General features: G+C 58.6%; 2 protein-coding genes across 7 annotated transcripts; one reads left to right on the forward strand and one right to left on the reverse strand.

The window, feature by feature from the left end:
• The first annotated feature begins 133 nt into the window (after positions 1–133).
• Positions 134–13,702, forward strand: SCAF1 (SR-related CTD associated factor 1). Of its 3 annotated transcripts, none has more exons than XM_025269989.3 (11): positions 134–286; positions 2,964–3,077; positions 3,323–3,380; positions 4,073–4,167; positions 4,467–4,567; positions 4,653–4,768; positions 7,731–10,511; positions 11,132–11,214; positions 11,418–11,636; positions 12,909–13,037; positions 13,269–13,702. In XM_025269989.3, the coding sequence occupies exons 2-11, from the start codon at positions 2,970–2,972 to the stop codon at positions 13,458–13,460; spliced, it is 3,882 nt and encodes a 1,293-aa protein (XP_025125774.1). In that variant the 5' UTR covers positions 134–286; positions 2,964–2,969; the 3' UTR covers positions 13,461–13,702. The 3 variants fall into 3 exon arrangements, with proteins under 3 accessions (XP_025125774.1, XP_044786814.1, XP_025125773.1); XM_044930879.2 differs by having other exon boundaries at positions 285–303; XM_025269988.3 differs by lacking the exon at positions 134–286 and adding an exon at positions 1,935–2,573.
• Positions 13,703–14,923: 1,221 nt separating this feature from the next.
• IRF3 (interferon regulatory factor 3) lies at positions 14,924–20,526 on the reverse strand. 4 transcript variants are annotated; one of them, XM_025270005.3, is made up of 8 exons: positions 20,291–20,526; positions 19,329–19,501; positions 18,483–18,654; positions 18,329–18,396; positions 17,319–17,505; positions 16,834–17,214; positions 15,823–15,938; positions 14,924–15,156 (listed from the first exon to the last, which is right to left on the reverse strand). In XM_025270005.3, the coding sequence occupies exons 2-8, from the start codon at positions 19,491–19,493 to the stop codon at positions 14,989–14,991; spliced, it is 1,257 nt and encodes a 418-aa protein (XP_025125790.1). In that variant the 5' UTR covers positions 19,494–19,501; positions 20,291–20,526; the 3' UTR covers positions 14,924–14,988. The 4 variants fall into 4 exon arrangements, with proteins under 4 accessions (XP_025125790.1, XP_044786821.1, XP_006080150.2 ...); XM_044930886.2 differs by having other exon boundaries at positions 19,329–19,521; XM_006080088.4 differs by having other exon boundaries at positions 19,901–20,526.
• Positions 20,527–20,604: the final 78 nt, after the last annotated feature.

The following is a 20,604-nucleotide window of genomic DNA, read 5'->3' on the forward strand; positions in this document are numbered from 1 at the left end:
CGCCCACTTCACCCCTCATCCCCTTGCTGTCCCCGCGCGGCAAAGGCGACGCGCGGACTACGTCTCCCGGCGTGCATCGCGCGCACCCTGCCCATGTGTCCCGTTGACTGCCGGGAAACTGAGTCCGGAGCCTTCTCATCAGCCTTCGCCGCACCGTGCTCGGTACTTGAAGTCCCGGCAAGCTCGGCGGCGTTTTAGCTCCACCCCTCCCCTCCCTCTGCTCGCGAGCCCCGCCCCAGCCCGCCCCGCCCCGCGCCGGGGCCGGAGCCGCAGCCCGAGCGGCGGGGTAAGATGGCGGCGGAGGTCCGGGCAGCGGGGCTCGGGCCTATTGGGGTGGGCGGGGCGGAGTCGGGTCGCTAGTTGTCCAGGGGTCCTCCCGGCACGCCGCAGGGCCTGGAGGGCTTGGCTGGGTGGCCTTGGGCCCGGTAGCGGCGGCAGAAGCTGGCGCCCCGAGAGGGGCCTTCTGAAGGCCCCGGGACGCGTCTGTGGTGCCGGGGGGCATCCACGGGGCGTCCCCGAGAGGACTGGGGGCGTCCACAGGGCCTGGACTGAGACTGAAGCCTGCCTTCCATCATATAGCTGCCTTGGGTCATTTCTATGGGCACTGTTGAGCGTCTTTATGAGCTGACCGGAGGCTAGGGTCTGTTTAGAGGGTTCTGGGGCCATCTTGAGATCTTGAGATATGTCCCAGGGGTTAAAGAGATCTGCAAGAGCTGGAGAGTATCTGCAGAGCCAACTATAGCGCCTGGGCTATGTTTGTTAGCGCTGGGAAGTGTGTGCACGGGCTGACCTAAGGATGCGGCTCACCTACATGGGTAGGAGCCATTTAGGTGGGCTCTGAAGAACTGTTTCAGGACTGGGAAGTCTTTTATAGTCACCCAGAGGAGCCGGATGTACCCACTAAGGGAAGGAGACAAATCCTGAGATGTTCTCAGAGAGGCGTGGATGGGTCTCCAGCTGTCTGAGGAGTGTCTAGTCTGGGTGACAGAAGGCTTGGGGCAGTTAGAAAGACCTGGAACCATCTAGGTGGCTTTGAGTGTGACTGCAGGAGTGCAGTCTCTATGTCTGGAGCAAATTTGAATGCCTTTGGGGACCCGATAACTGCATGGAAAATAAGACAATGAAGAGATTTGGAAAATTTGCTGGGCTGTGTTGTACTTGCCCTTTCGAAAGTAATTGAAATGCAAAATGTTGAAAAATTCTGCATGGCCCTGGGGCTACAGAGAGAGTTAAAATTAGTCCACATTGGTCTGGGAAAGTCCATAGGATCATCTAGACCCATCTATTGCAGTGCTTCTCAAACTCTTTTGACCTTGATCTACAGTGAGAAATACATTTTTCATTTAGACCCAGGATACACCGTCATATGAATTTAGTACTCAAGTCCCATTAATAGTATTTCCATTTACTTGTGCTGTATGGTGAAGAACCTTGTGTGTTCAATTTGCTTTGATGACAAGCTATTTGTGAAGCACTCAATTGCTACCAAGTTTGGGAAACTGATCCAGAGTGACCAAGCAGTGTCTGCAGAGGCTTCTCTGGTCTTAAAAGATGTAAGGAGCCCAGGGTGTGTCTGCAAAGCCTGAGGCATATCTAAATACACAAGGGAGGATCTTTATACCACAGAGAATTTGAGGCTATGTAGGTCTGTAGTCAACACGTCTTGATTGAGCATCTCTTACCTCTTAAGACACTGCCCTACCATACATAGTATGTGCTTCCCCCCAGAGGTGCCCGAGAACAGCTCCAGGGCCGGGAACTGTCCGGGGGGTGGGGGTGGGGGCCTGATCAGGATGAGAGGTGTCTATCGGAGTTAGGGAAGGAGGTGCAAGCTCTTAGAAAGCTGGGAGGCGGCACAAGAGCTTTTTGAAAATCTGGTATGAGGCCGACCAGGACCGAGGTTTCTTTGTTTTGCAGGTATGCAACTAGCGGTGTGGGGGAGACCACAGTAAGGGAAACCTGGGTATTAAAGGCTAATGATAATTATTGTTACTCTGTATAGAAGGCTTGGGCTGTTAACTCTTGTGTCAGGAGGCAGTCTCCTTTCTCTTGAGAAGAGTTTCCTATTGGACCCACTTGGAGTTAAGTGGATGGAGTTGGGGGTTAGGGGTTTTGAAGCTTTCTAGGAGCTGTGGGACTGGATGCTGTTTTCAGAGTAGGAGATTTGATGGTTGCAGGGAAACGTACTGTGAAATAGTCACGTTTTCTGAAGCCCTAATGAAGCCCTGCGCCCCCCTCCCCCAATCAGTCTGAAGAGTGATCTTTCGATCTCTGCGTGTTACCTAAGAATTCTGTGACAACGCAAAGGCTTTAGCCACGCTTCCGTACAAGGGGGCAGCTAGGTGATCGGAGGTTGCTTCCTGTGGTGTCTGGTGGACAGCATTCCTGAAATGCGTGTTTTCATCTTCAAGATGGCACACTGGTTTTGTAGATCATTGGATCCTAGTTCCATCTTCTGTGTTTAAATACATTCTGTCGGGTCCCTCACCATTGAGGAAAATCGATGCTTGAGGAAGTGGCGTGGCATTTGAGGCGCACGCGAGCACACTGGCACATATCTCAGTTTGGGAAAGGTGGGTTTCTGAGACTTCCGGACGCAGTATTTGACATCACAACTCGCCAGAAAAGAGTCTTGGCTCCTGTGGGGTCTTAAAGTTTGGTTGTGGGGGAAGCTGTGGGAACTGGGGAGTGGGATGTGGACATATACTGGGAAGGCTGCCCTTTGACAGAGGGGGCAACTGAAACTCAGAAAGAGTTGCCCAAGGCCCTCCAGGGTCTGCACTGGGCCTGGGGCTTAGCGCTGGCCGGGGATGAGGTGGGGGTTGGGGGAGGATGGATGCTGAAGCAGATGCAGTGCTGGAGGCCCCCGAGGCCTCCACGTCCGTCGTCTCCTTCCGCCACCTGACACCACCATGCGCTACCCACTGGCCTCCACTCCAGACTCTGCCCCACTCCCCCACCAGGTGACCATGGAGGAAGAAGATGAGTCTCGAGGGAAGACGGAAGAGTCAGGCGAGGATCGGGGTGACGGTCCGCCAGACAGAGACCCTACGCTTTCTCCTCCTGCTTTTATCCTGGTGAGGCTGTCAGACGCCTGGGGCCGAGGGAGGGAGAGGCTGGGAGCCCAGATTCCTGGGCCCTGACTCCTGGACCCCCGGGGGAGGCGGGTTGGGGGCCAGGACTCTTGGCCTGTCTGTAGGGTTTGAGTCTGGTTGTAGAGGTGTCTGGAATGGCTGTCTCCCAGCAGCAGAGCTTGTGACCTTTGGCATGCATCTCTGACTCATCTTTGTTTCCACCCTCTTCCCTCTCACCTTGCCTTCAGCGGGCCATTCAGCAGGCTGTGGGGAGTTCCCTGCAGGGGGATCTGCCAAATGATAAAGGTATGATGGTGTCTGGTTCCTCTGAGACTCCTGCCCCATCTCTGTGTTCTTCCTCCTGCTCTCATTCATACATGATTTCCCAGGGTCTCCCAGGTGCCCCCACTGGTGCTGGCACAGGGAGCCCCAGATGGGTTGGTCTCCGTGGCTGCCTTGGAGGGGCTCACAGTCTGGTGGAGGGGAGACATAGTCCCCTCACAGAGGTAACCCAAGGCAGCCCAGCTAGGCTAGTGTGGGGAGAGATGGAGTCCGGGAAGGCTTCGGCGAGGAAGTGACAGGTGACCTTGGTCTCTAAGGCCGTAGGAGCACTGTCTGGTGAAGAGGAAAGCCTGAGAGGCAGCAGGTACACGACCCCAGAGGCTGCTGGACTGAGTTATGGGTCTTTGGGGCTGGCGGGCAGAGGGTGTTGGCAGGAGAGCCCAGTGAAGACTGGGTCACAGCAAAGCTCAGAGGCCAGGCTGACATATCTGGACTTTATCCCGAGGATGGCTGGGGGTACAAATCGGGTGAGAGAGTTGGAGCCTCTGAAGAGTGTTGGTGGGACCCGGGTTGGGAGATGGTGGGATGGAGGCCAGGAAAGTAGGCAGATGTTCTCGGTTCCCTTGTCAAGAGCAAGGCGATCTCTTTCTTCTCTGCTGTGTAAGGTCTCTGCCTCTAGTCCCCTGTCTCTAGTCCCCCATTCAATATCTCTCCAGATGGCTCTCGGTGTCATGGCCTTCGATGGAGGCGCTGCCGGAGCCCACGATCGGAGCCCCGTTCCCAGGAATCCGGGGGGACTGACACGGCTACAGTAAGTAAGAAGACAGGGCTAGGTACCTGGACTCCTGGGGCTGGGGCAGGAAGGTCACTGGGGCCTGGACCCTAGAGATGGGGCTGGGGACCCAGTCTCCTGGATCTGGGGTGGTGATCAGGGGCAGTGTGGGAGAGTCTGAGGGCCTGGTCCCTTGGGTCCTAGAGGCAGGCACGTTGAGGCATGTTTTCTTAGCGTCTCAGGTGTCTGGGTTACTGAGAGGTTGGGGCCTGGGGAAATGGGATGTGTGGTCCTCACGTGAGCAGGGACAGGGTGGAGCCCCTCCTGGCCTATTCCAGATGTTGGACGTGGCTGCCGACGGCCTCCTTGCGGGGCTGGTGAGCATCCTGGATCCCCCAGACACCTGGGTTCCTAGCCACATGGACCTGCGGCCTGGCGAGTGAGTATCTGGGCTGCTGGACTGGGAGAGGCCTTGGCGTGGGGGTCGGACACACCTCTGAGGCTCCCTCCTCCCTGTCTTGCAGAAGCGAGGACATGCTGGAGCTGGTGGCCGAGGTCCGAATTGGGGACAGGGATCCAGTCCCTCTGCCGGTACCCAGCCTGCTGCCCCGTCTCAGGGCCTGGAGGACAGGCAAAACGGGTATGTGGGGCCAGGGCCGCCCTGGCAGGGGTCAGCTGAGGCCTTAGCTGTTGCTGGTAGCAGTGGCGGTGCTATTGGTGTCATTTAGACAAAACGTCTTTTGTCCAGACGTCTTTCCTGCTAGACTTCAGGAAAGGCTGTAAGCACGCACGTGTCGATGTAAGTAAAGCTGAAACTGACATGAGAGCTACTGCCTGGGAGCAGTGAGCGCATGTCCAGGGCTCTGTGTATCAGTGTAGCTGTGTTAGGAATTCAGCTTTCCGGGATGGGGGCTTCTCAGGAGCACTGACTCCAGGGGGAGAAAAGTCTGAAAGAGGGAAGGTTCTTCCTCGAGGTGGCACAGGCAGTTGCTTCATGGTGGTCCTGGGCCTGGGGCCTTCTCTGTGTAAAGCTGGAGTTTTTCTCTTCCAAGGTGGGCACCTGTCTGAGGGAGTGTCTGCTCCCAGCCCCGCACACAGTGCGGGCTGAACTCCTGAGCACTATAGAGCAGAGGGTGTCCCAGCTCTGGGTGTCTGAATCACCATGGAGGATTCGTTAATCCATGAGTGGCCTGGCCCAGGGGTGTGTGTGTGTGTGTGTGTGTGTGCTCAGTCACTTCAGTCGTGTCTGACTCTCTGGAATCCTATAAACTGCAGCCCGCCAGGCTCCTCTGTCCATGGGATTCTCCAGGCGAGAATCCTAGAGTGGGTTGTCATGCCCTCTTCCAGGGGACCTTCCCCACCCAGGGGTCAAACCCACGTCTCCAGAGTCTCCTGCATTGCAGGTGGACTCTGACTAATTCCCCAGTTTTGCTGCCGCTGGTCACTGGGGCGCTGATGAGAACCCTGGGTTTAGACTTCCCTTCTGCGTATCCATATGTATCGGGAGCGGTGGGGAGGAGAGGAAGGTAGGGCACTGGGTCAGCTGTGAGCAGCTGTTCTGCCAGAGGCTCGCACACCCTGTGAAGCAGGTCAGGTTTTGTCTCTTTTTCCCTCACATATGCAGGGTGACTTCCTTATCCAGTAGACTCAGGGAACATGGTGCTGGGGGCCCATCAGACTCTTGGGGGCCCTCAGGGGTCTTTTCATTTTTTTTATTATTTTAAAAAGTTTATTCATTCAGGCCGCACCACTCGGCCTGCGGGCTGTCAGTTCCCCAGCCGAGGGTTGAGTCCCAGGCCTGGACAGTGAAAGCCCCGAATCCTCAGGCCTGGGTCACCAGTGGCCACCCTCTTCCTTTAGAATCGGGAGCCACAGGGGATAAGTAAACAAGTGGACGGACACTGTTACCTTATTTACTCATTTACAGTCAGACCTCATTTACTAAAACAGATGGTGGGGGGGATTTGGCCCCTGGGTCAAAGTGATATCCATAGGTGTGTCTGGACCGGAATAGCTGTCTTCAGTAGGACCCTGAGGTTATGATCTGTTGTCTTTTTTTTTTTTTTTTTTTACGGTTTATTTATTTTTGCTGCGCTGGGTCTTCATCACTGCACTCGGGGAGCAGGGCTACTCTCTAGGGGTGGGTGCGTGGCCTTCTCGTTGCGGTGGCTTCTCTTGTTGCGGAGCACGGGTTCAGTAGTTGTGACACACGGGCTTAGTTGCCCCATGGCATGCATCAAACCCCTGTCCCCTGCATTGGCAGGCGGATTCTTATCCACCGGATCACCAGCGAAGCCCATGGGCTTGTTTTTCTTAGGTGTTTTTTGGTCTTTATTTGGAATATGTTAAGAATGCAAGAAAAAGAAAAGAAACTCACCTGTAGTCCTATTTTGCAAAAAACAAAAAACAAAGCAAAAAAAACTGTAAAGAAGCAGATGTTTTGCTTTGCTTCAATCTGCAGGCTTGGTTTTTGCCTGAGGTGGTTGTAATAACAGCCAGGGTTGTCAGAGCTCCTGGCCAGAGAGTCCTTGAAAGCAGAGATTTTTATCTCTGTGTGCCGTTGTACTCTCAGTACCCCAAACTGCTCCTAATCAGTGATCAGAAAAAAGTGCTGAATGAATGAGTAGACTCCCATTTCATAGACGAGGAAACTGAGGCATACAGGGGTTGAGTCGCTTGCCTGTGGGCAGGTTGAGGTTGAGGGCTGGGGCCTGGGGTCCAGGTGGAAAGTGGCCCCTGGTGCTACGATCTCAGCCCTGGGCTTCTCCAGCACTGTCCGCATGACCCTGCCGAGGTCCATGTGACCCTGCTGAGGTCCCTGCTGGTGCAGGAGCCTGGCTGTTGCGTGTGGTTGAGAGAGTGGCCTCTGAACTCTGATGTGTGTGTCTGAACCCTGGCCCCGTCACCTGGCCTGGGGGTAGCCCTGGTCACTTGGCTCTACATGTGTATGACTTGTGGTGTGGAGGCCATGAAGCACTTCAAAAGCAAGATCTTGGGAGGGCAGAGGAAATAAGGGAGGAAAGCCCGCTGCCTGGCCAGGTCATTGATGTCTGAGTCCTGAGCAGATACTGCCCCGGGGATGGGGCTCATCAGACGGCTGGGGCCACACAGGGACTCAGCCTGTTGGGGCTTACCGGCTCTGCCACTTCGCACCTTCTCAGGCTCGTGATAGGCCTTCTGTACAAAGGGATGGATTCCCACAAGAGGGGCTTGACCCTGCAGGTGGCGCTAGGTTGGAACCTGGCTCTCCAGTCCCGGCACATGCCTCCTGTGGGAATGTCAGTGCTCTTGTTGGTCAGGGCGGTCTTGGGTCGCTGGCCTGCTTGCCTCTCAGGATATGAGAGGGCAGCCTCCAGGGGTCACTTGTACCGCGCTGACTGCGCCCTCAGGGGAGATCCTGCCGCTCTGGGTCACAGTACCTACGGCATGGAGCTGTTAGGTGCGTCCTCCGTGTTGACTGCATGAAGCACTGGGCGCAGTGCCTGCTGGAGCAGTGAGGGCTGAGTGAGGGGGCCCAGCAGACAGGGTGCTGACCGCCTGTGGGCCCCTTCCCACACCGGGACAGGCCCCTGACCCCTGCTGCCTTCGCTCTTCCTTTGCAGTTTCTCCGCAGTCTCACTCTTCTCGACCCACCTGTGCCCGCCACCTCCTCACCTTGGGCACTGGAGACGGGGGCCCTGCCCCTCCCCCTGCCCCCTCCTCTGCATCCTCCTCCCCTTCCCCTTCGCCCTCCTCATCCTCCCCTTCCCCGCCTCCCCCTCCACCACCCCCAGCACCCCCAGCTCCTCCTGCACCCCGGTTTGATATCTATGACCCCTTCCACCCCACCGACGAGGCCTATTCCCCACCACCTGCTCCGGAGCAGAAGTACGACCCCTTCGAGCCCACAGGCTCCAACCCCAGCTCATCAGCTGGGACCCCTTCACCTGAGGAGGAGGAAGAGGAAGAAGAGGAAGAAGAGGAGGAGGGCCTGTCACAGAGCATCAGCCGCATCTCTGAGACCCTGGCGGGCATCTACGACGACAACAGCCTGAGCCAGGACTTCCCAGGTGACGAGAGCCCGGGCCCCGACCCCCAGCCCTTGCAGCCGACTCCAGCCCCTGGCACACCGCCCCAGGCCGACTCCACCCGGGCCGACGGAGCCACCCGCCGGCGTGTCTTTGTAGTGGGGACCGAGGCGGAGGCCTGTCGGGAAGGCAAGGTCTCCGTAGAGGTGGTGACAGCTGGCGGAGCTGCCCTCCCGCCCCCTTTGCTGCCTCCGGGCGACTCGGAGATTGAGGAGGGCGAGATCGTCCAGCCCGAGGAGGAGCCCAGAATGGCGGTTTCCCTCTTCCGCGCCGGCGGCAGGGCAGCGCGGCCCCCACCCGTTGCCCCCTCTGCGGCCCAGCCCCCGCCCCCGCCGCCCGCACCCCGGGCCCCCGAGGGGGACGACTTCTTGTCTCTGCACGCGGAGTCCGACGGCGAGGGCGCCCTGCAGGTGGACCTGGGGGAGCCGGCTCCCGCGCCGCCAGCCGCCGACACGCGCTGGGGCGGCCTGGACCTGCGGCGCAAGATCCTGACCCAGCGGCGCGAGCGTTATCGGCAGCGATCGCCCTCTCCGGCCGCGGCCCCCGCCCCCGCCGCCCCCACCGGCCCGCCCACCCGCAAGAAGTCGAGGCGGGAACGCAAGCGGAGCGGCGGCGAGGCCAAGGAGGCCGCCTCTTCCTCCTCCGGAGCGCAGCCCGCCCCTCCGGCTCCGGCCTCCCCCTGGGACTCCAAGAAGCACCGCTCGCGGGACCGCAAGCCGGGCTCCCACGCCTCATCGTCCACCCGCCGCCGCTCGCGGTCCCGTTCCACCCGCCACCGCTCGCGGAGCACCGACCGGCGCCGCGGGGGCAGCCGCCGGTCGCGGTCCCGGGAGAAAAGGCGGCGGCGGAGGCGCTCGAACTCACCGCCTCCGGCCACCTCATCTTCCTCGTCCTCCCGCCGCGAGCGGCACCGTGGCAAGCACCGCGATGGCGGTGGCAGCAAGAAGAAGAAGAAGCGGTCGCGGTCCCGGGGCGAGAAGCGTTCCGGGGACAGCGAGAAGGGCCCTGCCCCGGCCCAGCCGCCCTCCGGCTCCACCTCCCTGGGCAGTGACCGGGACAGCCGCCGGCGGGGGGCCGTTCCGCCCTCCATCCAGGACCTCACGGACCACGACCTCTTCGCCATCAAGCGGACCATCACCGTGGGCCGGCCGGATAAGTCTGACCCCCGAGGCCCCTCCCCGGCCCCGGCCTCATCCCCCAAGCGGGAGGTCCTGTACGACTCGGAGGGGCTGAGCGCTGAGGAGCGGGGCGGCAAGAGCAGCGAGAAGGACCGGCGGCGCTCGGGGGCTGCCTCCTCCTCCTCTTCCTCCCGGGAGAAGGGATCGCGGCGGAAGGCGCTGGACGGGGGGGACCGGGAGAGGGACAGAGACAGGGACAGGGACAGGTCGTCCAAGAAGGCCCGGCCCCCCAAGGAGTTGGCACCCTCCTCGGGGCCCCCGCCAAAGCCTCCAGTCAGCAGCGGCTCGGGCTCCTCATCCTCCTCGTCCTCCTCGTCTTCCCGGAAGGTGAAGCTGCAGTCCAAGGTGGCGGTGCTTATCCGTGAGGGCGTCAGCAGTACCACGCCGGCCAGGGAGGCCTCGTCTGCCGGCCTGGGCTCCATCGGAGTCAAGTTCAGCCGCGACCGGGAGAGCCGCTCCCCCTTCCTCAAGCCAGACGAGCGGGCCCCTGCGGAGGTGGCCAAAGCAGCTCAGGGCAGCACTAAGCCCAAAAAGACCAAGGTCAAGGCCAAGGCTGGGGCCAAGAAAACCAAGGGGACCAAGGGAAAGACCAAGCCATCCAAGACCAGGAAAAAGATCCGCAGCGGGGGCAGCAGTGGCCCGGTGACGCTGAAGAAGTCCAAGGCGGATAGCTGCAGCCAGGCGGCAGGAGCCAAGGGGACCGAGGAGACCTCCTGGTCCGGGGAAGAGCGGGCAGCCAAGGCCCCCAGCACCCCACCCCCCAAGGTGGCCCCTCCACCCCCTGCACTGACGCCCGACTCGCAGACTGTGGACAGCAGCTGCAAGACACCTGAGGTCTCCTTCCTGCCAGAAGAGGCCGCTGAGGAGGCTGGGGTCCGGGTTGGGGCAGAGGAGGAGGAGGAGGAGGAAGAGGAGGAGGAGGAGGAAGAGGAGGAGGAGCAGCAGCCGGCCACCACCACAGCCACCAGCACGGCGGCCGCCGCGCCGAGCGCCGCCCCGAGCGCAGGGTCCACAGCCGGTGACTCGGGGGCGGAGGACGGGCCCGCTCCCCGTGTCTCCCAGCTGCCCACCCTGCCCCCGCCCATGCCCTGGAACCTGCCCGCAGGCGTGGACTGCACTACCAGCGGCGTCCTGGCCTGTGAGTGTCCCCCGGGGACCTAGGGCAGGTGCGGGCAGACAGACGGGATCCAGGAGGAGAAGGTCATTTGGGGATGAGCTTGGAGGCAGCGGTGGAGACACCTTGGAAGGGCTGGGTGTATAATGACCAGGACCGGGAGGGCCTCAGGTGGGCGAGGGCCAGTCAACATCTGTCCAGAAGACTCCATGACGTCTGGGTGTGCTGGAAGAGAGCAGCAGAGTCGCAGGGGCAGCAGGCAGCTGGGCCACTCCAACACAGCCGGGAGGGGTGGGCTGTGTCCTGGGGTCTGCGTAGAGGCAGCCTGGAATAGGCTTGGTGGAGGAAGAATGGAGAAGGATGGGAAGAATGGAGAGAGCAGGGTCCCGTAGGGGACGCCAGGAGTCTGCTAGACTGCAGACGTGGGGAACGGCCACGGGGGCTGGGGACCAGCCCCACGCCCACACACCTGAAGTCCTGAGAACACACAGGCTGTGGGCGGGCTCCCTCAGCGCCTGAGGCCCCCTGCTCCTGGTTGGTCCTGAGCGGAGACCTGCAGCCAGGGTGGGAGCGAGGGGGCAGCAGTGGTTGGGGGAGGCTCACCCTCTCCTCTCGCATCAACTCCCGATCTCCACCTCCTGCAGTGACTGCACTTCTCTTCAAGATGGAAGAAGCCAATCTGGCGAGCCGGGCCAAGGCCCAGGAGCTGATCCAAGCCACCAACCAGGTGGGCTTCCTGGGGGGGAGTCCCCGCTGCCCCCTTTCCTGTCCCGTTTCGGGTTAGGAGAGGACTACAGCTCCCAGTAGGCTCTGGAGCAGGGTATCGGCCAGAAGAGGAGCCTGTTGCCTCTGGGACTGTTGGGAAATCAGGGTGGGAACGGGTACCGGTTCCGTCATCCCCTCCTACTTATCTCCAACCTTTCCCCACAGATCCTCAGCCACAGGAAGCCACCCTCAAGTCTGGGGGTTACCCCAGCTCCTGTGCCCACCTCCCTGGGTCTGCCCCCTGGCCCCTCCAGCTACTTGCTGCCTGGCAGCCTACCCCTGGGAGGCTGCGGCTCCACCCCTCCCACCCCCACCGGGCTGGCTGCAGCGTCTGACAAGAGAGAGGGCAGCAGCAGCTCCGAGGGACGTGGGGACACAGACAAGGTGAACTGGGCTTGGGAGAGGTGGGTTGATGGTGACGGTTCTGCTGAGATCACAGATATGAGATGCAGGGGCGAGGAGAGCTGTGGACTGATGCCCGCAGATGAGGACTTAGATAAAAGGGAAGTCATTCAATTGTAAGGAAGGAAACTTGTCCTTGATTAGACGAGTGGCTGGGAAAGGGGTGCTAGGCAGGTTTTTTAAGAGTTTCATATAGGGGTGGGGGTAGAGAGAGAGATGGATATGAACACACTGATATTTATACGTATACCCACTGCAGTCTGCCCCTTGGTTACCTGTCTTTCTCTGACCCCAATCTTTTTGTGTAAGCGGGGCACGGGGTGGTATACAAATGAAAAATCAAGCATCTATTGCTGGACAGAGGGAGGAAGAAAGGATACAGGGCAAGCAGGGGTTTTTTCTGCTCCTCTTGCTGTCTCCTGGGTCTCCGCTTGCGCGCCTTTTTTTGGTCTGGACGCTGGTCACTATTGTCTTGTCACCAGATGATGGTGCTGTTCACCCTTTCTGCAGCCCACATACGGTGCCAGAAGGCCGGCAGAACAAACTCTTGTATTATAAACCCCATATAAACAGAGATGGGCCACAGCTTTGATGGACACTTGTTTGTGGCCGGTGCCATGGGCTGCAGGACAGGAACAGTATGGGCTCTGTGACGAGCAGCAGGTCCCTGTGCCGCCGGCGAGGCTGCCCTGTATGTTCCCTGCCGTTGTTGTCTCGGCACATCCCAGACGAGGTGGGCCACACCCCCTTTCTCTTGGCCGCATGTCTAGAACCCACTCCTGTGGGGCTAGGGAAGCCTGAGGAGATGCCCTGGGGTGGCCATGCCTCCCCCAGCAGCTTGCCTGACAGCTGGCATTCTTGTCTCCGGGGAGATGCTGGCCCTGAAGTGTGGGGTGTCCTGCCCTCCCGGGCCTTGGTTTTGCTGCTCCTATCTCTCTGAGGCAGCAGGGAGCAGCGGCCTGGCTCAGGTCTGTCTCCCTAATAGACTAAAGGCCAGCGGACACGTGGATCCTGGTCAGGGATGCCTGGGCCAGCCCAGGGTCCAGCCTGGAGGAAATGCTGGTGACACTGAGGCTCAGGCCTGGCTGGCTGGGGTGACTACAGCAAGGGCAGACCCTCGGCAGGACTTCACCTCCAGGAGTAACGGGGTGGTCAGGAAGTCTGAACCAGCAGGCCGGTGAGTCGAGGCAGGGTTCTGCAGAAACTCACCCGGCCTTTGCTGTCCCTTCTTCCCACCCTGTCACCACCTCCCAGTATCTGAAGAAGCTGCACACACAGGAGCGGGCGGTGGAGGAGGTGAAGCTGGCCATCAAGCCGTATTATCAGAAAAAGGACATCACCAAGGAGGAGTACAAGGACATCCTGAGGAAGGCCGTCCACAAGGTGGGGCACAAGGAGACAGATGCGCGGGGGTGGGCAGAGGGGAGACAGCATGGTGGACGTGAGCGGACAGGCAGACAGGGATGGTGGGTCAGTCTGGAAGGTGAGAGGGAGATAGGATTTCCTCCAGCCGGCATCAGGGGGGCAGGTTCAGACGGCCTGGACCTGAGGGTGGGCCTCCCACCCTGGGGCCCTGGGGGCTGGTGGTGACTGCGGCTGCCCCTTGCCCCCCAGATCTGCCACAGCAAAAGTGGGGAGATCAACCCCGTGAAGGTGAGCAACCTGGTGCGCGCCTACGTCCAACGCTACCGCTACTTCCGCAAGCACGGCCGCAAGCCAGGGGACCCTCCAGGGCCCCCACGGCCACCCAAGGAGCCAGGACCCCCTGACAAAGGCGGCCCGGGCCTGCCCCTGCCCCCTCTCTGAGATTCCCGGCCCCGCCCCTTTCTTCCTTCGCTGCCTCTCTGGAATTCTGGACGTATTTATGGCTCCGTCTCCCCGTTTCCCTCCCCCATCAGTGGGATGATTGGGGGAGGGCTGCTGCGGGAAAGAGGAGAGCCCCTGCCCCGTCTCACGCCCATCTCCCTCGCCCCAGAGCCTGTGCCCCGCGCCCAGACCCTTTGTTCGTGCCCCTCCCTCAGTTTCATTAAAGGTTTCATGAAATGTTATCCTTCTCAGAGTCCAGTTTGGGAAGTGTTGGGGAGGAGACTTGGCCCAAGTGAGAGGGTGGTTAGCGGGGAGGACAGACACTGTGACTTGGGGAAAGTGCAGCCATCCCACCGGGCCTCACTCTTCATGTATAAAGTGGGGGCTGTGAGGATTAGGAAAGACCCAAGGCGGGTGAAGCACTTAGAACCAGACCTGGCAGCTCCCCAGCTGTTGCTCTTGACGGTGGTGAGGGGAGGGCAGGGTCCCCACCCACCTGATCACTGCCTGCCAAGCTCAGGGCACCTGGGTGCTATCTGCCTGCCTTGGAACTGCCCCAGAAACCGGATCTTTGTCCTCCATTGAGTTAGATTCTTTCTCCCGCTTCCCTGAGGCCGGGGTGATCTAACTGACTCCCCCGAGATGGAGGGAAGCTGAAGCACAGCGCAGCGAGGGCCACACAGTAAGTCAGGCCTCTGTCAGCCCCTGTTTTGTTTTTTTTTTTTAAAGTAGAAGTAAATAGAATTGTGTCAGATGGGTTGATAGGACCTTGAAAAGGTGTTTGTTATTTTTTTTAAACTTTATTTTGTATTGGAGTATAGCCGATTAACAACGCTGTGATAGTTTCAAGTGGGCAGCAGAGGGACTCACCATACGTACACGTGTATCTGTTCTCCCCCGTCTATCAGTCCCTGTTACCCAGAACCAGGAGTGATGAGGCGAGGTGGGGGCATCCAGCCCATGGGGTGGGTCAGAACATCTTTACAACTGGCCCTTGCAGGCCCACACAGAGGGGGCCCCGGGCCCAGAAAGGGAAAGGACTGGCCTGCCCAGCAGGAGTTGAAAACGGCACCCGAGGCTCTTGACAGAGTCTCTGCCTCTGGCTGTTGGCTTGAACTGTTTATAGGCAAGATGGACGTTCCAAATTGAGCCTAAAGGCCACCCTCAAAGAGCAGCCATTTTAAGAATGAGACCTGGATTCTGACCTGCCTTGTTTTCCTATTTTGTGACCTTTGTTCCTCTCCAAGACTCAGTGTCTTGGTCTCTAAAACAGGGGTGACTCACTAGGTCCCAGAGAAGAGAGGTAAAGTGTCAGCTGCCCCCTGCACAGTGCCTGGCCCTTAGGCCGTGAGCACCTACGATGTGAGTGGCTTGCACAGGTGGATAAACAGGCCTTAAGGAGGAATAACCCCTTGCTTGGGTCAGGGGTGGCCCAGGGACACTGAACACCAGACACACAGTGATGACCATGGCCAGAACCAGTTTATTGGTCGAGGTGAAGGGCTCGGGCTCAGGCCTCCCCAGCAACCTAGAAATCCATGTCCTCGGCCAGGTCCTGGAGGCAGGCCATGTACTGGTCTGGGGTGAGGGAGAGGGGGTCACTGTTGGAAATGTGCAGGTCGACAGTGTTCTCCAGGGAGGAGGCACCCCCTTGCCGCGCTATGTCTACAAGAACCCTGAGACACATGGGGACAACCTGTGGGAGATGGGGGAGAAATTGTCAGGAGACAGCCAACACCATCCTCTACCCAGGATGGGGTTGAGTAGACTACAAATCCCAGTATCCCCCACTGTAACCCAGGATGAACCATTAGGCCCAGGCCTGCTGGGAGTTGTAGATTTCCCCATATTCACACCCAAGTTCAGTTTAGTTCAGTTCAGTCTGTCAGCTGTGTCAGTCTCTTTGCAACTCTGTGGATTGCAGCACGCCAGGCTTCCCTGTCCATCACCAACTCCCGGAGCTTACTCAAACTCATGTCCATCAAGTTGGTGATGCCATCCAACCATCTCGTCCTCTGTCGTCCCCTTCTCCCGCAACCAAGGGAGGCCACAAAAACTAGGGCTAAGGCTGCTGAAGGGGTTCCTAGAAGCTAGGGCTCAGCAGCTGGTGCTCAGAAGGATTCTTGGGAACTGAAGTACCTCACACAGGCTGCTAGGACTTGTAGTCCACCAACTTCCACATGGTTGAGCGAACTCAAAATTGGCTCTGGGAGAAAGGCCATTGGAGGGACACCCAGAAGCCCCTGAGGAAGAACTTGCAGTTGCAGAGACTGCCAGAGGAACTATGGGAGTTGTAGTTTCTGGAAGCAGCCTCCCTTTTAAAATCCACCCCTCAGCTCCAGGAGCCTGGGGCTGGCAGTACCTTGACCATCACAAGCCTCTTGATCCATGGCTGGTCCTGGGGCCATGACTGCCCCACACAGAACCAGAGGGTATACAGTGGTGAACGTCTGCTTCCTTCAATGAAGGTGATCAGATCTGGGGGCCAAGGAACAGAGAGTCAGGGATGGGAAGAAGACCTTCTACCTGCCCCTCTCCTCTGCCCCAAAACCTCATTAACATCCTTACCTTCTCTCCTGATCAAAAGCCCGGCATACCTCTGCCACCATGACTGGGGGCTGTTAATTTGGGGAAAGCCCCTCCACTTACGCACAAGCTTAAATGTTCCTCCTCCCTCCCTCTCATCAAGATGGGGCTGGAAGGTGAACCCCACCGCACCCTCCACCCTGCCCAGAGCCCCAGCCTTTGGATGGGGAAACAGGCCCAGGAGGGGCGTTCTCCTCCTCAAGGATGCTCAGTGGTTCTGGAGTACCAGATCGGTGGTGGTAACTGCTCTTTAACCCCTCAAGCCCACACTGTCCACTATGTAGCCATAAGCCATGGCTATTTAAGTTTTAATTGTATCTAATTAAAATCAAATAAAACTTAAAATTCACTTCCTCATTTTCACTCACCTCATCTAAATACTGAGCATCCACATGCAGCTAGTGGATACGAAGCTGGGCAGTGCAAATACAGTGCTATTTGTATCCCTGCACAAAGGTCTATTCGGATAGCAAGCCTCTAGAGGGTATCTTTCTCCTGCATCTGTCTTTCCACCACAATTGGTAATAATGATAACAACTTTGGCAGCTAATTCCCTGAGTGGCTTCTGTATGTTGGGCCTAAACCCCCTGCCAGCTCCAGGCAGGTAAGGAGAGGGAGGAGACAGTCTGCAGATTTCACAGGTTCAGAGCAGTCCATCCTTCTCCCCAGGTTCAAGCACGAGCAGAGCCGCAGGGTCTGAATTCAATCTCCAACCTCCTGACCCCAGAGATTTTCACCACTGTTGCCTCCTGTTTCCACAGCAGAGTGAAGGCCCTGTGTCACTCACCTGTTATGAAGGGCCCCAGGTTGAACACACCTCCTTCCCTGTCCTTCGGGACCTCGCCGTCAGGCTTGTGGCCACAGCTGGGGAGGAGCTCCTCGCCTATGGCCCAGTACACGTGGCAGTGCCCCAGCCTCTGGGCGCAGAGCCACTGCCCGGCCCGCCACAGGGCCAGCCCCCCGCCCAGGCAGCTCAGCACACGCTGCACGTAGTCTGTCACGCTCTTGTCTGTCAGGGACACCGCGGGGTCCGGCAGTCGTATTGGCTGCCCAGGCAGCATCCTGTCCCCTGCTTCTGATCCCACCAGCCGCAGGCCTCCAGGGCAGAAGACAGTCTGCTGGAAGACTTGGCAGCCCCGGTAGAAGGCAGTCACCTCAAACTCCCAATCTGAGCAACAGCAGCCATAAGGTGAAGGGGGAGAGAGAATGAGAGGGTGTGAGGGGATTCTCGACCCGGGTCCTGGCCCCTCCTGCCCCGCAGCTGGCACTCACCTTCCTCGTTCGCCAACAGCTGCTTCAGGGGGTTTTCAGAGAGTCCCGAGTTTGGGCAAAGAGCAGGGATGTCTGAGTCGGGACTCTGCAAGAACTGAGGGGGGTTCTCAGAGGCCATAGTCAGATTCGAGGGCCCTCCTCCTGGGCTCAAGTCCATGTCACTCAGTAACTTCTCCACAGTGTCTTCCTGGACAGGAAAAATAAAGATCCAGGTGTTTCCATGGCCTTTTCTGGAGATTTCCCACTAACCAAGCTTTGTGTTCAGCCATGTGGAGACCCAGAGAGGAGACAGACCTGAGCTTTGCCCTCAAGGGGCTTCCAGCCCGGGGGGAGACACAGCCACCAGCACAGTAAAGGACAGACAGCCTGGGTGTATGCTGGGCACTACAATGGCCCGAGGGGAGCAGCTAATTCCAACCTGAGGAACCGGCTCTGCAAGCAAGACGTGGGCAGAGGGCCTTCCCTGGTGGTCCAGTAGCTAAGATTCCGTGCTCCCAATCCAGGCAGCCCGGGTCCCATCCCTGGTCAGGGAACTAGATCCCACATGCTGCAACTAAGCGTCTGCATGCCACAGCTAAGACCTGGTGCAGCCAGATAAATGCTTTGTTAAGAAGACCTGGGCAGAGAAGTCTCAGAATTTCAGAGAGGACTTTCCCCGGCACAGACATCAGCAAGATCAAGGATAGTGAGGTTCTGAGCTCACAAGAGGCTGAGAGAACCCTGCACAAGGAGGAAAGCTGTCAAATCCTGGAAAGTGGATTGGGGCCTCGAATGCCTGGTGAAAGCTCTGAGGTTTCTCTTGATGATGGCGCTGGGAAGCCATGGGAGGGCTGTGAACAGGGAAGGGTCAGGGGCAGACCTGGGTCAGGTTGGGGACAGACTGCAGGGGAGAGAATGGAGCCTGGGGTGAGGGTCCCAGGGGAAGAAGATGACATCTGGGCAGGCTGGTGAGGACACAGAGAGAAGATGGGGTAGAGGCTGAGGGCAGCATGGTTGGGGAGCCTTCTTACCTGGGTATCAGAGGTATTGTGTCTGCCATTGTCTTGAGAGGTATCTGGCTCAGGGATGTCCCTGACTCCTATGGAGAAAAGTGGGCAGTGTAGTAGCGGCCCTGGGGACATTCGAAATCCCATCCCTCTAAGGGAAGCCTCACTCCCAGCACACCTGAGTTCACAAACTCATAGATCTTGTGTGGGTCTTGGGAGTCCTTGCTGTGATCCTCCGCTAAACGCAACACTTCCTTCCGGTTCAGGGCAGACCGGAAATTCCTCTTCCAGGTGGGCAGGTCGGGCTTATCCTTCCCAGGAGTATAGGCACCACTGGCTACAGCCCAGGCCTAGGGGACCAGTGGTGCCAAGATAGTGGGGAAGATGACTTAGACCTTGCTCCAGAGGTCCTAACCCTGTCTCCTCGTGCCCGAACACCATCCTCTCCGCGGGCACGTTCTAACTTGTCAAGGTTTCATCCCCAAATTCTCAGATTCTCTGTGCCCCAAGTCCCACTACCTCCGCCCTTCGAAAACCTGTGCTTGCTAAGCCAGCCTTCCAGGTCCCTTTGAATGTCTGCCACCAACTTGTCCGAGGACACGCTCGGTAATAACCTCGGCCCCTCGCACTCTGCCTCGGCTTACCACCACCGGTGTATCCCAGTTTGGTGGTAAGAAACCTTAGCTTCAGGGCCAAGTCTTGCCTCTAATATCCAAGACCGGCCCTCAGAAATCCTACAACCAAGATTCCCACCCCAGGGGCCTCTGAACCCCCCAGGATGCATTTCCTTCCTTTTCCGGTTCTATTCCCAGAACCAGGAGACTCCAATCCTGACTGCTCTCCCACACCAGTCTGCGGATCCTACCACCTTCTCCCTTTCGAGTTCTAACTCCACCCACTTCCACCAGCCAACATAAATACCGGGCAGCCCCAGGTGCGCTAGCCCCGCCTTCTCCGCCCCGCCCGCTTTGGGACCGCCCCGCCCTGCCCTACTCGGGGACCGCCCCTCCCTGCTGGCACGCACCTGGAAGATGCCGAAATCCTCCTGCTGGGCATCCTGCCGCAAGCCGTGCTTCCAAGGGATGCGGAAACGGGTGCGGCTCTCGCCCAGCCAGGCCACGCCCTCCAACTCCCCTCGGTCCAGCTGAGATATCAGCCAGGGCAGTATCCGAGGCTTTTGGGTTCCCATGGTCTGGCCTGCGCGCAGATAATACTTTCTGGGCACAGGCGGCCTCCCAGGCCCGCCCAGTCGGAGAGTTCCGCACCCTGACCTCCGTCTCAAGGGCCACGTCGCAGGTCTCTAACATATTTTCCTGGGGTACAGACCTCCCATCCTCCACGGAGGCTCTCTAAATTCAGCGAGGACTCCCTCCCAAGCTCATTTTACACCCCTCCCCTCTTTCCCCCAGCTTCTGATGTGTAGATATATCTACTTCTGTCAATTCCGCCGGTGTAGACCTTCTCTCTTCCATTGAATACCTCTCCCTCCCACCTACATAACCCCGTGCAGATACTCCCACCTTCAAGGTAGCGCCCTCCCCCTAGTTACTGCGGTGTAGATGCTACTGACCTGTAGACCTCCACCCCCGCACTTACCCCAGTGAAGAGACCCTTCCACAGCTCCCCCCGCCGCCATGATCCTTTCACCCATTTCCACCGTAGACCATCCACAGTCTCTCTCAAACAACCTCCCCCAGAGCATATCCCCATTTTCTAGAGTGGACTGCCTCCCATTCGCAGAGTGATCCTTCTCTCCCGAGATCCGTCAATATAGATGCCTCCTCTCCCCTCCTCCTTGTAACTCCTTCTGTTTGTTTTTGTTTGTTTGTTTTACAGCCGACCTCGGCGTCTGCTATTGCTTCACTTTTTTCCCTGCTAGTTTCACTTTCCCCAGATTACCCGCCTTCCCCACTGTCAATGCACACCCATCCTTTCTCCGCTTCCTCACTCCTGGACGCCACCAGGTCTTCAGTTTTTCCTTGTTACCTAAGTGTTGGGTCGGGGCGCGCAGGGTGCCAGGGCCCAGCCCTGTCTTTGGGGTCCCGTAGCTCTCGAACTCTCAGCTGCACACCCCCACTTCCCGTCAGTTGAGCTTTAGAGGTGGGGCTTCTTTTTCTCTCGTTTTCTCGAAATAAAAAGGGCTTGATCGTCGTTTGGGTGACAGACTCCAGAACCAAAGAGGCGGCTCGGCGAGCCGTGACGTCCGTTCACCTCCCACCCCTTGCCCTTCTTAGGGTTTCCGACCATTGGCATGCTGGGAAAGTCACAAGTAAATTAGGCGGGACCCAGCGCTCCGCCCC

The sequence above is a fragment of the Bubalus bubalis genome, chromosome 18 (assembly GCF_019923935.1).
Source record: "Bubalus bubalis isolate 160015118507 breed Murrah chromosome 18, NDDB_SH_1, whole genome shotgun sequence".
Classification (NCBI taxonomy): Eukaryota; Metazoa; Chordata; class Mammalia; order Artiodactyla; family Bovidae; genus Bubalus; species Bubalus bubalis.

Excerpts from the sequence above, each read along its gene's own strand:
- SCAF1 (XM_044930879.2), top strand. Across the intron at positions 4,568-4,652 it reads ATGGACCTGCGGCCTGGCGA|AAGCGAGGACATGCTGGAGC; the intron begins GTGAGTATCTGG and ends CCTGTCTTGCAG. Across the intron at positions 13,038-13,268 it reads TGAGGAAGGCCGTCCACAAG|ATCTGCCACAGCAAAAGTGG; the intron begins GTGGGGCACAAG and ends CTTGCCCCCCAG.
- IRF3 (XM_006080088.4), bottom strand. The coding sequence starts at position 20,006 with ATGCTCTGGGGGAGGTTGTTTGAGAGAGACTGTGGATGGTCTACGGTG. Across the intron at positions 18,655-19,328 it reads AGGATTTCGGCATCTTCCAG|GCCTGGGCTGTAGCCAGTGG; the intron begins GTGCGTGCCAGC and ends CTGGTCCCCTAG. Across the intron at positions 15,157-15,822 it reads AGAGGCTTGTGATGGTCAAG|GTTGTCCCCATGTGTCTCAG; the intron begins GTACTGCCAGCC and ends CATCTCCCACAG.